At 50.4% G+C, this 15,894-nt stretch overlaps 1 protein-coding gene across 1 annotated transcript in view; it reads right to left on the reverse strand.

The window, feature by feature from the left end:
* WDR55 (WD repeat domain 55) overlaps positions 1-14,264 on the reverse strand; it is a 49,025-nt gene extending 34,761 nt beyond the window's left edge. The window contains exon 1 of the mRNA XM_075342256.1: positions 14,173-14,264. Coding sequence (XP_075198371.1) covers positions 14,173-14,190 — 18 coding nt within the window. The 5' untranslated portion in view covers positions 14,191-14,264. The remainder of the gene's footprint in view (positions 1-14,172) is intronic.
* Positions 14,265-15,894: the final 1,630 nt, after the last annotated feature.

Raw genomic sequence — 15,894 nt, forward strand, 5'->3', positions numbered from 1 at the left:
TTCAGAACAGTAAAAGCCGCCGGAGCAGTGTGAATGCCGGGGATCGGGGAGTATATGAGAGAGGGGGATAGACTGACATGGACAGAGAGTGAGGGACAGAGATAGTGACCGACTGACAGAGATTAGTGAATGACAGACATTGTGAGGCGCTTCAGAACGCAGCTTTTCAGCTGCGCTCTGAAGCAGACCTTTTTTAAGCTGCGGTGCAGAGCGCACACCTGCGCACATAGCATCAGACATCAAAAATCGTATGAGGGATGTCACACGTTACAATTGACTAGGTTCATGCAACAAAACGCTCAATTCTAGAGAATGATACGATGTGTTTGCGATCAACGGTTTTGCGTTCAATCCTGATCGCAGGTAGGGGTCACATGCAGATACCTCACAAACGATGCCGGATGTGCGTCACTTACAACTTGACCCCAACGACGGATTGTGAGATATATTGAAGCGTGTGTAGCGGGCTTAAGTGGGTAAAATGCCTGATTGTACAATCATTCTCTACGGGTGACCATACTGCCTCTTTCCCTGTGCTACATGCTGCTCAATCCCCTCAGGTGTGCATGTCTCCCACCCTGAACCTGTCTTTGCACATTTGCAAACACCATAAGCAACCATGTCCATTTCCTTGTCCCAGCGCAGTGTCCAGCTGTCTCTACCCCAAGCCTTGGAGCTCATGCGGTAATACACAGGCACCCACAAACCAAAATAGTAAACAGCCATATATCTAGACTGCTTTCTGCTACAGTTGGCGTTTAGGCTTGTGGCCATTACTCGGTACCTGATCCACACCCCTCATGATTTTACATGTTGTGGCATTCCCGCCTTACACAATCTCGTGGCCCATAACATCACCTGCACCTCATAGTCATTTTGAATAGATCTCACACTGACGACAGATCCTTACCAATTTACCTATTAATACCGCAGTTAGCAGCCTCCGTAATTTAGTGTGCGCCAACCATGCAGTAACGGAGTGGGAATTAAACATGCTGCTGCTGCTGCTGCTGGTGCACGCACAGATCAAGATAGTTGAGCAGGTGAACCTTTGCCTGCTGCATGAGCACAACCAAAAAAACCTCACACCCCACACCAACCTTACGGTACCACTTAGCAGGGTGGTGTGAGATAACACTCCTAAAGGCCGAACACTGCCCAAAAGTTGTTGGCAGATACCGTATTTTTCGGACGATAAGACGCACCCTGGTTTTAGAGAAGGAAAATAGGGAAATAAATTTTTAAGCAAAAAATGTTGTCATAACACACTTATGGGGCGAGGATCTGCTGCTGACACTGTTATGGGGGTAATATACCCAAATTCTCTACTAAGGTACCCCATCCTGGTAATGATCCTCCTGCCTTGTATATTATCCCCATCCTTGTATATATGTCCCCCATCCTGATAAATACCCCATTCTGGTACGTGCTCCCATCCTGGTATATGGCCCGCATCCTGTGGCACACCTAAAAACAAACGTTTATACTCCCCTTTCCTCACTCCACACAGCATCACTCGTCTTGCTGTCTGTGCCACCAGCTGCCGCTGACCTGTGTGCAGCCGTGTGCAAAGCGATGATGTCATCGCTGTGCTGTGCTCACCGCTCTCCACACACATCAGCGGGAAGGCAGACAGGAGGTCATCGCGATGCTGCAGGGAACAGTGACCGGTGAGTATACTTATTCACTGCCCCCACACAGATGATGATATGCAGGGGGGGTGGGGTCAGTGAATATAGCCACACAAGTTCACTCGAGGCTGTAGGAGCCCGGGATGATCACGCGGGCCGGCTGTTTAGTATGCATGCAGCCCCCGCCCATCTCTCAGTGCCGACTTCATGGCTGAGAGCTGATGGGCATCGGGATGCAGTGCATATGAAATGAGGCTAATGAGCGGGCCAACGTGGTCACGGCAGGCGCTGCTACAACCTGCTCCTGCCTCTGATGACCAGCTCCGCCACCACCAAACCCCCCTTCCTAGCAGCCATCGGACTAGGACGCACCGCCCACTTTCCCCCAAAACTTTGGGGAAGAAAAGTGCGTCTTATAGTCCGAAAAACACAGGTTTTTTTTGTTTTTTGTTTTTTTTTAAATAATCAAACAATTTAATCTCTTGCTGCATGTACAAACCTTTCTTTGAATTCTAGATAGTCCTTTCAGTAAGTGCATAGGCTATACCAGGTAGGAGGATGAATCTTTTTACAACTGACAAAATGTAGTCAGAAGCCCTCCTCTGTTTCTTGCTGCATGTATAATCCTTTCTTAGAATTCTAGATAGTGTCCTTGCAATAAGTGCATAGACTGTACCAGGGTAGGAGTCCTACACCTTAAAAATGGTCAAGAGATGTTGTCTGAGGCCCTCCTCTACATGTCTTCCAGGAAATATTCTAGTCCTCCTAATTTTTGGCAGCCCTGGCACTTACTGCGTAGCCTTTATGAGTAAAGCAGTCCCACTAGCGAACCATTTGAACATAATGTGTATGAGGTCCTGCTTTACGTCTAATACAGGGTGTATTACAGTCCTTTCTTCTAATTTTTGGCAGTTCTTGCATGGTCTGCATAGACTTTCTGAGTTTCAGAGCGCCTCCTACATAAATTAAACAGGATGAATCTAACCATGTCACACACACCGCATGCCCAGATAAGGTAGTAATATGCTAAAATTACATTTACCGGGGCGTGTCCAGGATGCTGAGCTGAGTGGACGTGGGGAAGAGGAGCTCCTGTTGACCCTCAGCTAAATCAGCACTTATCATAAGCATAAACCTACTCACCGGCTCTCAGGATGGGACCACGGAGGATTAAACCATCGCAGCAGGCATCGGTGCCCCCCCCGCTGCACACCACGGCGCTGGATACTTTCTTGGGCCTGGAACAGGGTCCAGGGGAGGCCCGGACGCCATCTTTCCAGGAGCATGGAGGGGAAATGGAGGCACTGGCCCGGCCTGCTAAGCAGCAAGAGAAGGAGGAGTGGGTGAGCGGGGACACAGGGGAAAGTGGAGGAATCTCTGCAGCAGTTCCAACAGGGAATGCCTTGGCTCAGCAGCCCTGCACTGCATCGGATCCTCAGGCACAGCAGCAGCAGGCCCAGGAGCACATAGTGGCTGTGGGAGATAAGGTGGAGGTTGGGGGGCAGCCCTCCCCACTGCCGGGAGAAGAAGGGACTGCAGCTACAGCTGGTAATATCAGGGAACAGAGCAGCCTGCTTCCCCCCTCTGGGCCTCGGTGTGGAGATCAACTTCCCCAGCACCAGACTAAAACTCCAGTGTCTATTACTGCAGGTGCTCACCTTAAAGGGCCAGACACCTTCTATAAGGACATGCATGATTTCATAAGTAAACTTCCTTCTAAAGAGGACTTTCAATGCCTCATACATGAGGTTAAAGCAACTTGCAGGTCAGAAATAGCTGAAGTGAGGAGAGATTTGCAGCAATTGTCTGGCAGAATTGAATCCCTGGAGGAAGAGCATGACATCACCAGATCCCATGTATCAGAATTACACAAACTGGCAACATCGCAACAAAAAATTATGGAGGATATGCAGTCTCACATAGAGGATCTCGACAACAGAGGACGCCGTTGCAATGTCCGTGTGAGGGGGGTCCCAGAGTCAGATGGGCCCGAGGACACAAACTCCATACTACAATCCATCTTTAATGAAGTGTTGGACGCTCCCCCTTCTAACATCATCAAGCTGGACAGGGCACACAGGGCTTTACAGCCGAAGAATTTATCCACCCAACCCCGGGACATCATTTGTTGCATTCACGACTTCTCCACCAAAGAACTGATCATGGCTAAGGCTAGAATGAGGCGCACGGCATCTGTGTTCAATGGCAAGGAAATCCAGCTTTTCCCGGATCTTTCTCGCATCACACTCCAGAAAAGGCGGCACCTCAAACCCCTCCTCACGAGCCTGAAGGAGCACCAGGTTCCATACCGCTGGGGTTACCCGTTTGCACTAACAGCGCGCAGAGGGGGTAAATCGGCGACCCTTCGCACTCCAGCAGATACCACTCTGTTCTGTGAAGCACTGGACATTCCAGCGGTCTGTATCCCAGATTGGGACTTGCAAAGGTTGGAAGGTCCGCCCCCTCCCGTGTGGTCCAAGGTGAGGGGTGGAGGGCGTGGGGCTTTGGGGGGGGAGAGGAGGTAGGGGCCGCGGGTCGCTCCCCTCCCCGGCTCGCCGTTGAGGACACTCCTTAACCTGGTTGGTGCCTATTTCTTATACCCTCTGAGTTCCAGTGGCTGAGCATGCTTTGTGATACTGTGACTCTCTCTACAGCAAGCCTCTGACTGTCCATTGTGTCATCTGCGGCCCTCTGGGTCTGTTGAGCTGCATAAGGGGGGGGGGGGGGCTGTAGCCACAATGATGCCGTGGGGGGTAGGGGGGTTGGCGGGAGCCCGGTCCCCTTACTTGGAGTTAGTGGTTGAGGTTTTTTTTTTTTTTTTTTTCTCCCTTGTTTCCTTTAGGCACGGGCCCGTGCCCACTGGACTGATCCCCGTGGGAGGGCTACTGGGGAGTGAGGTGGGTGGCTCTCTCAGCCAAGACGGGTTGGGGAACCTCCCTCTAGGTCTCTCCCTTCCGGGTTTACCCCCCGGGAATCTATGCCTAAGGTTTATGCATTTTGGTTAATGTTCTTAATTCATGTTCATTTCTATGTTTGTCCTTGTCTTCCCCCCTCCCCGATGTTTTTTCCTTATGTGTCCTTTCAGGTACCACCCCTTCTAGAGTCCCTGGGAGCTGCGGCCCTTTGTCGTATGGACCGTCTCCTCTGGCCGGCTTCACAGGGGAAGTCATGCCCCCGACGGTATAGGTGTGCCATTAGCTTTTTCTTACTTCTAAGTTTTAGATATGACCCGCATTATCTCTCTTAATGTAAAAGGTCTGAATTCACCCCGTAAGAGGAAATTGCTGCTACAGGAACTGAAAACATCAGGTGCAGACATAGCCTTTATCCAAGAAACACATTTTGTGGAATCAAACACTTTCAAATTTGCATCCCACCGCTTTCCCATCCATTACTCGGCTTACTCGGGCTCCAAGAGGGGGGGAGTTGCTATTTTAATATCCTCCAGTTGTCCTCTACAAATTACGGGTTCTCACTGCGATCCAGAGGGTAGATATGTGATTCTGGAGGGCCAACTGGAGGGATCCCCGCACATACTGGCCAACATTTATGCACCTAATGAAGGGCAGATACGCTTTCTTAAGAAAATACTCGATCTGATAGGCGGACTGGCACCGGCCTCTACGGTGTTGGGGGGAGACTTTAACATCCCCTTTTCGGAGGTGGCCGACAGACTCTCTGTGGGTGGACACCCTCCATCGGGTGCTTCGAAAAATTTGTCCCGGGACTTTCGTAGGCTCATTAGATCAGGCGCTTTATACGACGCTTGGAGGGTGGACCACCCGGGAGAGAAGGCCTTTTCCTTCTACTCGCATCCGCATCAGACGCACACCAGAATAGACTATTTTTTCATTGACTCACAGCTGCTGGGGCGTCTTGAGCGGGTGGAGATGGGATCCATTACGTGGTCAGACCATTCCCCACTCACAATGGACTTCAAGAAAGATGGTCCTCGACCTAGGCCTCAGCATTGGCGCCTTAATGAATCTCTGATCAAAAATCCCGACACTAGGGCCTTTTTAAATAAGCAACTGGTCGAATTCTTTCAGTTGAACACGGGCACGGTCACGTCGCCGGCAACACTCTGGGAAGCCCACAAGGCAGTGATGAGAGGACTATGCATTAGAGAGGGCGCCAGGGCTAAAAAGAATGCCACAAGTCAGCGGGACTCTATAACGGCCCATCTTAAGCTACAGGAGGGGAGACTGGCGGCTGCCCCATCACTGACTATTCTTAGGAGAGTCATCAGCCTTAGAGAAAAGTTGAGAGACTTGGCAATTGGCAGAGCAGAAAAATTGCTAACCTTTTCCAAACAAAGATACTATGAAAGGAGTAATAAGGCTCATACCTTACTCGCCAGGCAGCTTAAGAAGCGCGCTACATCCTCATGCCCTCAGGCTCTGCGCGACGAAAAGGGCATTATCCACTATCACCCCGCTTCAATAGCTGACATTTTTTTCAATTACTACAGCAAGCTTTATAACCTTCCGGTTCCCCCGGGCATGGCTTCGCTCGGGGCTGGGGCACTTGGGGACTATTTTTCGGCCCTTGAGCTCCCTTCACTGCCTTGCGGAGCAGCCGCGGCTTTGAATGAAGAGATTACTACAGAGGAACTGGAGCAAGTTCTGGAAGCCCTGCCTGGCGGGAAGTCACCGGGCCCGGACGGCTTTACTTATTTTTATTACAATGTGTTTGCGGCGGAGCTCCTCCCACACATGGCCGCCTTGTTTAACTCTTTCCTTCAGGGTGACCCTATCCCTCCATCCATGCTACACTCCCATTTAATCCTCCTGCCCAAGCCACCCAGGGACCCATTGGACTGTGCTAATTATAGACCAATAGCCCTTTTGAACTCCGATTTGAAGATGTTCACCAAGCTCTTGGCGGCCAGGCTTAATCGATGGTTGCCCCAACTCGTGTATAAAGACCAGGTGGGTTTTGTCCCTTGCCGTCAGGGGGGTGACAACACCAGGAAGGTCATAGACCTGGTGGATGTGGCAAATCGGACGAAGCAACAGGCGTTGGTGTTGAGTCTAGATGCAGAGAAGGCTTTTGACCGCCTTGCGTGGCCTTTTCTCTTCAAGACACTGGAGGTCTTTGGGATCTCGGGTGGCTTTATGCGGGCCTTGAAGTCCCTGTATAGCGCTCCTACGGCCTCTATCAAACTCCCCCTCCACATCTCTAAGCCTTTTCTCATCTCCAATGGCACCAGGCAGGGGTGCCCCCTGTCCCCCCTCCTTTTTGTGCTATGCATAGAGCCCCTCGCGGCCTCGGTCAGGAGCAACCCAGACATCTCGGGGGTCCTGGTCAGGAATAAACCGTTTAAAATCTCGCTTTTTGCCGACGATGTGCTCATTACACTTACTAACATCCATGTGTCCCTTCCAATTTTAATGTGCACCTTGAGTAGGTACGGGAGCCTTTCGGGGTATAAGATCAACTCTAGCAAAACGGAGGCAATGCCCTTGAATCTCGACCCGGTGGCCCTGGATTACCTGCGTTTGAATTTTAAGTTTCGTTGGAAGACAGATGCGGTCAAGTACCTGGGGGTTAACCTCACATCTACTTATGATTCCCTCTATAACCTTAACTTCCCCCCCCCTTTTCCGAGAGCTGAGAAATCTTTTGAGCAAGTGGTTGCCCCTCCCTCTTTCGTGGATGGGGCGCATTGCGGCGGTTAAAATGAGCTTGCTCCCAAAATTATTATATTTCTTTGAAACCCTCCCAGTTAAGGTACCAATAAAAGAGCTGAAGTCCCTTCAGGCGGCTATCCTTAGATTTATTTGGTGTAACAAACGTCATAGGGTGGCCAGGGAGGTGTTGATGGCTCGGAGAAACAGGGGGGGGGCTTTCTGTCCCGGACATCCTAAAATACTATTGGGCGGCCCATCTTAGGAGGATCCCCTGTTGGGTGTCCCTTTGGGCATACAACAGGTGGACTGAGATTGAAAAACTTTGGCTGGCGCCTATACATCCAAACGCGCTCCTGTGGCCCCCGGCCCGGTGTGATTCGCCCCCCCCTCTTCTTGGACCGATGCAGTTCACTAGGGACCTCTGGGCATTTTGCATTAGAAGATTTCCTTTGGCATCCCCCTGCTCCCCTCTGGTGTCCTTCATATACCAACCCTTGCTCCCAAGCAGTCTGGAGTCGGACATGGTGCACCCCTGGCTCAAGGCAGGTCTATTCAGATTTGCAGACATTATAGATGGAAGTACAATGCAGATCCATTCCTTTGAGTACCTTAGAGATAAATTCTCTCTCTAATCGAGAGTTTTTCCAATATCTGCAGATCAGAGACTTGGCTGGCTCCTTGTTTGGCAGGGCAGGGGCCTCGATTCCCACAGATTTTGAGAAAATTTGCAGAAGGGGCACTGATACTAAGGGACTAATTTCGGAAATTTACATTTTGCTTTCTGAGTCACGGGAGGGGCCCGAGGGGTCTTTTCCATACATGCGGAAATGGGAGTCTCTATTGGGAAGGCGGATACTTCCTCAGGAATGGGCAGCAATCTGGGGAAACGCCGCCAAGACGTCAATATGCACACTATATAAGGAAAATATCTATAAAAATTTGCTATTTTGGTACCACACTCCAGATTTCCTTCATGGCATAGACCCCTCCATACCGGCTTGTTGCTGGAGATGCGGGGGAGGCAGGGGCACCATTCTGCACATATTCTGGTCCTGTCCAGGGATAGTCCCCTTCTGGGAGCGGGTTAGAGGGTTGATCCATAAAGTACTATATATAGAGGTTGATCTTGATCCCCTGATCTATGTTCTGGGTCTTGGGAATGGGGGATTGGGAAAAACGGCCTCTAAGCTTTTGTCCCACATCCTTACGGCGGCCAGATGCTTAATTGCAAAGAATTGGAGGCAGCCAGGGACACCCTCACTCCAGAGCCTCAAGTATAGATTACTGGACGTTAGACGCATGGAACATCTCACGGCACTATTGCATGACACAGTTGACAGTTTCCAGGCCGTGTGGGCACCATGGGACTACTTTGCGGGACAGGAGGATCTGTGAGACTGAGGCCTATGGGTCCTATGGAAAGAGCATGGACTCTTGAAACCCTTCCCTCTTCCCTCCTATTTCTCCTCTCCCCTCCTAACCCTCCTCACCTGTCCTGTCATTGTTTGTCTAGGTTCGATAAGAATTCTGAATTTTATGTTTTATTTTATGTATGAAAAACGTAAATTGAAAATCTCAATAAAAATTCAAAGTTTAAAAAAAAAAAAAATTACATTTACCGGTGACAACCGGCCAGCATAGTTTTATTTCCCCCTATACCACATATGTCAAACACTGGCCCGTGGAACAAATCTGGCCAGAAGGACGATTTTATTTGGCCAATAATGAGAGCTATGTGGGGCCCATTATTCTGTACGAAGGACTATGTGAGGTCCATTGTTCTGTATGTAGGACTGTGTGGCCCATTATTTTGTATTGAGGTCTATGTGGGGCCTACGTCTAAGTTGGCCTGCGACTTTGTCCAAATTTTTAATTTTGGCTCTGTGTATTTGAGCTTGACATCAATCAGCCCCTGAAGAGTGTAATGCGTGCCTGTGGGCTGTGATACACGGCTCTGGGTTGTAAAATACGGGTCTCTGAGTTCTATAATGTGCTTGCAAGATTAGATACGCGGCTCTGGGTTAAATGATGTGCATGCTGGATTAGATACGCAGCTCTGGGTTATATTTCGAGCCTGAGGGATTAGCTACTTGGCTCTGGGCTGTATGCTGGGATGGGCATTACATAAGATGCTCTGCTATGTCAGTGTAAGCCTCCTGACATAGCAAACCTGAGTCAGTGATCAGAACACAGAAAATAATGACAGTGATGGCCAGGGGGAGGGGGGTGCAGACCAGCCCCACATGCCCCTCCCTTGGAATGGCACTGTCAGTGTTAAAGGGATGGTGGGGTGTGGGTCACGGCCCCACACTTTAAGCAGAGACAATGCCAGCCGGGGAGAGGGGAGTGCGGGGTATCTCGGCACTTCCCGGCCGGCACTGTCAGCAAGGGTGTTAGTTCCCTTGGCTAGTCGGCCCCATTAGCATGTAAAATAAAATAAAATAAGAAGAAAAGTACTGCACAATGGGGAGCAGAGTCCAATAATGTTTATGAAAGACAATTTTATTGTAGCAAAAATATCCATAAAATCATTTTAAAATGCAAAAAACACACTAATTAACACGGTATGAGTCTCCCCAACAGCTCATAGTAATATAGTGGTATACCATAACATTATATAATAACAACCAGAGCCGAGATAACCCCTCAATATACATCACAATGATAATGATATTGCATATACATAAGTGAAAATGCTTGACCAATGAAAATATACACATTAAATCACAAACAAGGACATGTGAAATTACACATAGTATGACAATCTATAATAATATCATATAGGATGACAGACCCAAAATAGTAGCAGGGAAGCACTAATGTGGCAAGATCACAGTGCAAGATAGTGCAAAAAGATTATCCCAGCAAGGGGTCAGGTGGAAGACACTTGCCCTGAGGAAGCTGCTGATGCAGCGATACGCGTGGGTTTTTGCCCACAGGATCTTTTTGACTCTCCCCCTCCTCTTTACCATTGTGGAGCCTTGATTCCCCTCTTCCACCTGACCCCTTGCTGGGATAATCTCTTTGCACTGTGGACGACTCCCTGCATTATATCGGTATGGCATACCATCTTCATCTTGCTCCTGGCCAGGACGTATAGGGTTGTGATCTTGCCACATTAGTGCTTCCCTGCTACTATTTTGGGTCTGTCATCCTATATGATATTATTATAGATAGTATGACAATGTGTAATTTCACATGTCCTTGTTTGTGATTTAATGTGTATATTTTCATTGGTCAAGCATTTTCACTTATGTATATGCAAAATCATTATCATTGTGATGTATATTGAGGGGTTCTCTCGGCTCTGGTTGTTATTATATAATGTTATGGTATACCACTATATTACTATGAGCTGTTGGGGAGACTCATACTGTGTTAATTAGTGTGTTTTTTGCATTTTAAATGATTTTATGGATATTTTTGCTACAATAAAATTGTCTTTCATAAACGTTATTGGACTCTGCTCCCCATTGTGCAGTACTTTTCTTCTTATTTTGTCTTGCCCCTTACTGCACGGGTGAGCATGGAGGTTATTTATATATTATAATTATATATTGGCTGTGCATCCTTTTGCCCCCAGCCCCATTAGCATGTAAGCACGCCCCTGTGGGTGTGCTAGCATGCTAATGAACGCGCAGTATCAAAGGCACGGTCGCTCTCACCTCTCTGCTGCCACAGCGCCCGACGCTGGATTGCGGCTCAGTGTGCATGATCAGGGGTGTACTTACATGCTAAACGGGATGACTAGCCAAGGGAACTAATGCCTTTGTGACTAGTCCCTCGCCCACATTAGCTTTTTTCTAAAGATCCCTTTATCTATGCTACTATTGGCTGGGACTGCTAGGCAGGGATTAGGGTACTTTCACACTTGCGTTGAACGGTATCCGTTGCATTGCGTTGTGTAACGGATGCAACGGATGTGTTGCATATAGTGACACAACGGATGCAACGGATGCTGCAAAACAACGCAATTCGTTTTGATTTTTTTTTTTTTTTTTTTTCCCGGTTTTACCAGCGGCAGACTATAGTGAACGATCAGCTGATCGTTCCCTGCAGCCGGCCGCTGGGTGATCAGCTGATTGCTCCCAGTAGCCGGCCGCCGGGTGATCAGCTGATCGCTCCCGCCCGCCGGGTGATCAGCTGATCGCTCCCGGCTGCCGGGTGATCAGCTGATCGCTCCCTGCAGCCGGCTGCCGGGTGATCAGCTGATCGCTCCCTGCAGCCGGCTGCCGGGTGATCAGCTGATCGCTCCCTGCAGCCGGCTGCCGGGTGATCAGCTGATCGCTCCCTGCAGCCGGCTGCCGGGTGATCAGCTGATCGCTCCCTGCAGCCGGCTGCCGGGTGATCAGCTGATCACTCCCGGCCGCCGGGTGATCAGCTGATCACTCCCGGCCGCCGGGTGATCAGCTGATCGCTCCCTGCAGCCGGCCGCCGGGTGATCAGCTGATCACTCCCGGCCGCCGGGTGATCAGCTGATCGCTCCCTGCAGCCGGCCGCCGGGTGATCAGCTGATCGCTGTCACTTGCCGGCGCCCGGGCATGCCGGCGGGCGGGCGCTCAGCTGAGCGCTGTTGCTTGCCGGCGGCCGGGCATGCTGGTGGCCGGTCATTCAGCTGAGCGCTGTCGCTTGCCGACGGCCGGGCGCTCAGCTGAACGTTCGGCCACCGCGAGCCAAAATAAAGTTTGATTTAAAAAAAAAAAAAAAAAAAAAAAAAAAAAAAAAAAAGAGCATGCGCAGTGAAATCCAGAGGATTCCGCTGCTCAAAATAACGTTACATGCTGCGTTCCTCCCGCTGGGCGGAAGCAACGGAGCGTCGCCCAGCGGAAGCAACGCAGCTCCTTTTGGTACAATCCGTCAACCATACAAGTCTATGGGAAACAGCGGAATCCGTTAACGGATTCCGCTGTTTCCCAAAAGGGCGGATTGTAACGGAAGGAAAATAACGCAAGTGTGAAAGTACCCTTAGAAATATGCACCCAGAACCTGACAGGTTCTCTTTAAGACACAACGTAAGCCACAAAGAGCCACAAACAAGCAACAACTGAAGTCAGCTGCAGTAAAGGCCAGCAAAGCATCGCAAAGAAGGAAACCCAACATTTAGTGTCAGAACGCACTTTGCTTTTTACCTGCTTTATGAAACTGCAGCGTTTAATGCCAAAATGGATGTGTTCTGCTTTTCAAGCAAAGTCTATAGGAATTTGGTTTTCTAAACCGCACTATGCTGTTCAAAATGCAGCCTTTTTGTGGCAGAAATTAGAGCAGTGCAAAACCCAAATGGCAAGAACAATTACAAGAGAAGTGAGAATTATGTCATCTGTGAGTGTCCTACCACCGGGACCCCCACCTCATGAAAACAGGGCTCCTTTACGGTTACCCCCATTTAAAACACAGATGTAATTGAATATTCTACTCTATTAATTGTATAGAGGACAGAGAAAAATAGTGGAGCGCTCCATTCAAAGGGGTGATTTGATTGGTGGAGACCAGCAGCCCGACCCCCATCACCGATCTTGTGTATAAAGAGAAGCCGTAATTGTACGCTAACCCATTAACACTAGAAGTCCCAGAAATCTCGAGCTCCTTAGGGTTTCAATGGTAGAAATGTTAAATGACCCCTCTCTGGGACTTCTAGTGTTAAAGGGAATGTCCAGTGCAAACAAGTTCTCTAGCACGGACCTGCACCGAATGGCAGAAAGGGAGCTTTAATGATGGAGCGACAATTATTTCTGGGGCTGCTGTAAAACGCAGAGTTCTCAGCGGGCTAAAGGCGAGGTGGGCCGCCACACGCACGCCGGACTAGCGGTGGGGGTCGTTGCACGCACGACGGTGTTGTGACGAGTTGACCGCCGCACGGACGACTAGCGGTGGTGGTGGGGGGGTTACGCACACACACCGGACTAGTGGTGAGGGTGGGGTGCCGCATACATGCCGGACTAGGGGCGAGGAGGGGGGGGGTGCCGCACACATGCCGGACTAGCGGCGAGGAGGGGGGGTGCCGCACACATGCCGGACTAGCGGCGAGGAGGGGGGGTGCCGCACACATGCCGGACTAGCGGCGAGGAGGGGGGGTGCCGCACACATGCCGGACTAGCGGCGAGGAGGGGGGGTGCCGCACACATGCCGGACTAGCGGCGAGGAGGGGGGGTGCCGCACACATGCCGGACTAGCGGCGAGGAGGGGGGGTGCCGCACACATGCCGGACTAGCGGCGAGGAGGGGGGGGTGCCGCACACATGCCGGACTAGCGGCGAGGAGGGGGGGTGCCGCACACATGCCGGACTAGCGGCGAGGAGGGGGGGTGCCGCACACATGCCGGACTAGCGGCGAGGAGGGGGGGTGCCGCACACATGCCGGACTAGCGGCGAGGAGGGGGGGTGCCGCACACATGCCGGACTAGCGGCGAGGAGGGGGGGTGCCGCACACATGCCGGACTAGCGGCGAGGAGGGGGGGTGCCGCACACATGCCGGACTAGCGGCGAGGAGGGGGGGTGCCGCACACATGCCGGACTAGCGGCGAGGAGGGGGGGTGCCGCACACATGCCGGACTAGCGGCGAGGAGGGGGGGTGCCGCACACATGCCGGACTAGCGGCGAGGAGGGGGGGTGCCGCACACATGCCGGACTAGCGGCGAGGAGGGGGGGTGCCGCACACATGCCGGACTAGCGGCGAGGAGGGGGGGTGCCGCACACATGCCGGACTAGCGGCGAGGAGGGGGTGCCGCACACATGCCGGACTAGCGGCGAGGAGGGGGGGTGCCGCATACATGCCGGACTATCGGCGAGCAGGGGGTGCCGCATACATGCCGGACTAGCGGCGAGGAGGGGGGGTGCCGCATACATGCCGGACTAGCGGCGAGGAGGGGGGGGGGGGCTGCCGCATACATGCCACACTGCACGCCGCGCTCACCTCCATGGGCGCCGCCATGTTTCTATCCTGAAGCCAGGTCCTGGCAGCGGTGTAGAGCGGAGTGATGTTACATTGAGGAACTCCAGCCACTGTTTCCTGCAATCTACAAGGACCTGGGTGATGACGTTTCTGGGATCACGTGACCGCTCGCTGCCGCCCCCCGAGTATTGCGTGTGAAGTGCGGGGTGTCACTGCTTTCAGCCGCTTTATATCCATGGCAACGTGCTAACAATGCACACACATATTCAGATTTTACCATGTAAATATAGTCTATTCACCCATTAGTGTAGGAAAGTGTAAACGCTACATGAGCTGTTATTTTTTGGTGTTGTGTTTTTTTTATGCTTTCATGTCTCCTCTCCTTCCTACAAGGGCCATAGCGTTTCATGCTGCTCCCGTCCACATAGTCGTACACTAGGTGCTTGTTGGGAAATTGGGGAAAGAATGCAAATGAGTTGAAATGGAGAAAAAAAAATAATTTTAACATTGTTTTTAAGATTTGTTTTTACAGTGTCCATTATGGAAGCACAAGTCTCCAGGTCAGCGTTACCAAACCTGTATAGTTATTTTATTTGGTGTCTTAAAACAATTCTCAACTTAGTAATAAACAAAAATTTGGTTTGTGTCACCAATAATTGTTATCATTCCATAGATGGAGCTCTGTAGATAGTAGATAATGTACAGGTAATAATAATGTGATCACCAATGACATACATAAGAGCTCTGTATATAGTATATAATGTGAGTGTACTGGTAATAATACCAGATTCACCTTTGACATTATACACAGGAGCTCTGTATATAGTGCAGGTGTACAGATAATACAGTGATCACCGATGAGATTATATACAGGTGATCTGTAAATAGTGTGATTGTACAGATAATAACCTGATCACCGATGACATTATACACAGTAGCTCTCTATATAGTGTACATGAACAGATAAAAATACAGTAATCACCAATGGCATTATACACATGAGCTCTGTATATTGTATATATTTTAAGTGTACAGGCAGTGCAGTGATCAATGACATTTTTACACAGGTGATCTGTAGAGAGTGTAACTGTACAGATAATACTCTGATCACCAATGACATAATACAAAGAAGCTCTGTAGATATTATATACTGTAAGTATACAGTTAATACAGTGATTACCAGTATACTCAGGAGCTCTGTATATACTATATAGTGTAAGTGTGTGACTCGCCCCAGAGCTATGAGGTACTCTGTCTCGGGCCTGGTTACGTTGGGACAGTTCATTGGGTGGCCGTTGCCTGGTTCCGTGACCCCGGGGGTCGCTTTAAAAAGGGGGTTATTTACAGGGGAATTGTAATAACAGTTTTTATCGTGACGCCACTTGCGGGTTGTGGCTATTTTAGTGGAGCCACCGCGGTACAGTTCTCACTATTGGTGCTGGTGTTAGTGGCAGCCTGGATGTTGGGCCCTCCGCAAGTAGCGCCAGGCCCCAGGAGATAGATGATGTTGTTGGAAGAAGAGGGATTGCAATGTAACTGGTCTCTTTACTCACTACTCTGTAAAGGCTGGCAACCCGATGAAGGCTGGTCCTCACCACTGGTCCTCATAGTTCCAGTGCCGGGGTGGTGACCTGGTGGCTGTCTTCTCCTGCACCTGTCTCTGGTTAGTGGGTCCCCGTGGCTTGGAGTGTCGTGGGGTACCCTCCAGGTACTCTCTCAGTCTTAGTCCATATGAGAGGTAGC

Source organism: Anomaloglossus baeobatrachus, chromosome 4, assembly GCF_048569485.1.
Source record: "Anomaloglossus baeobatrachus isolate aAnoBae1 chromosome 4, aAnoBae1.hap1, whole genome shotgun sequence".
NCBI classification, from domain to species: Eukaryota; Metazoa; Chordata; class Amphibia; order Anura; family Aromobatidae; genus Anomaloglossus; species Anomaloglossus baeobatrachus.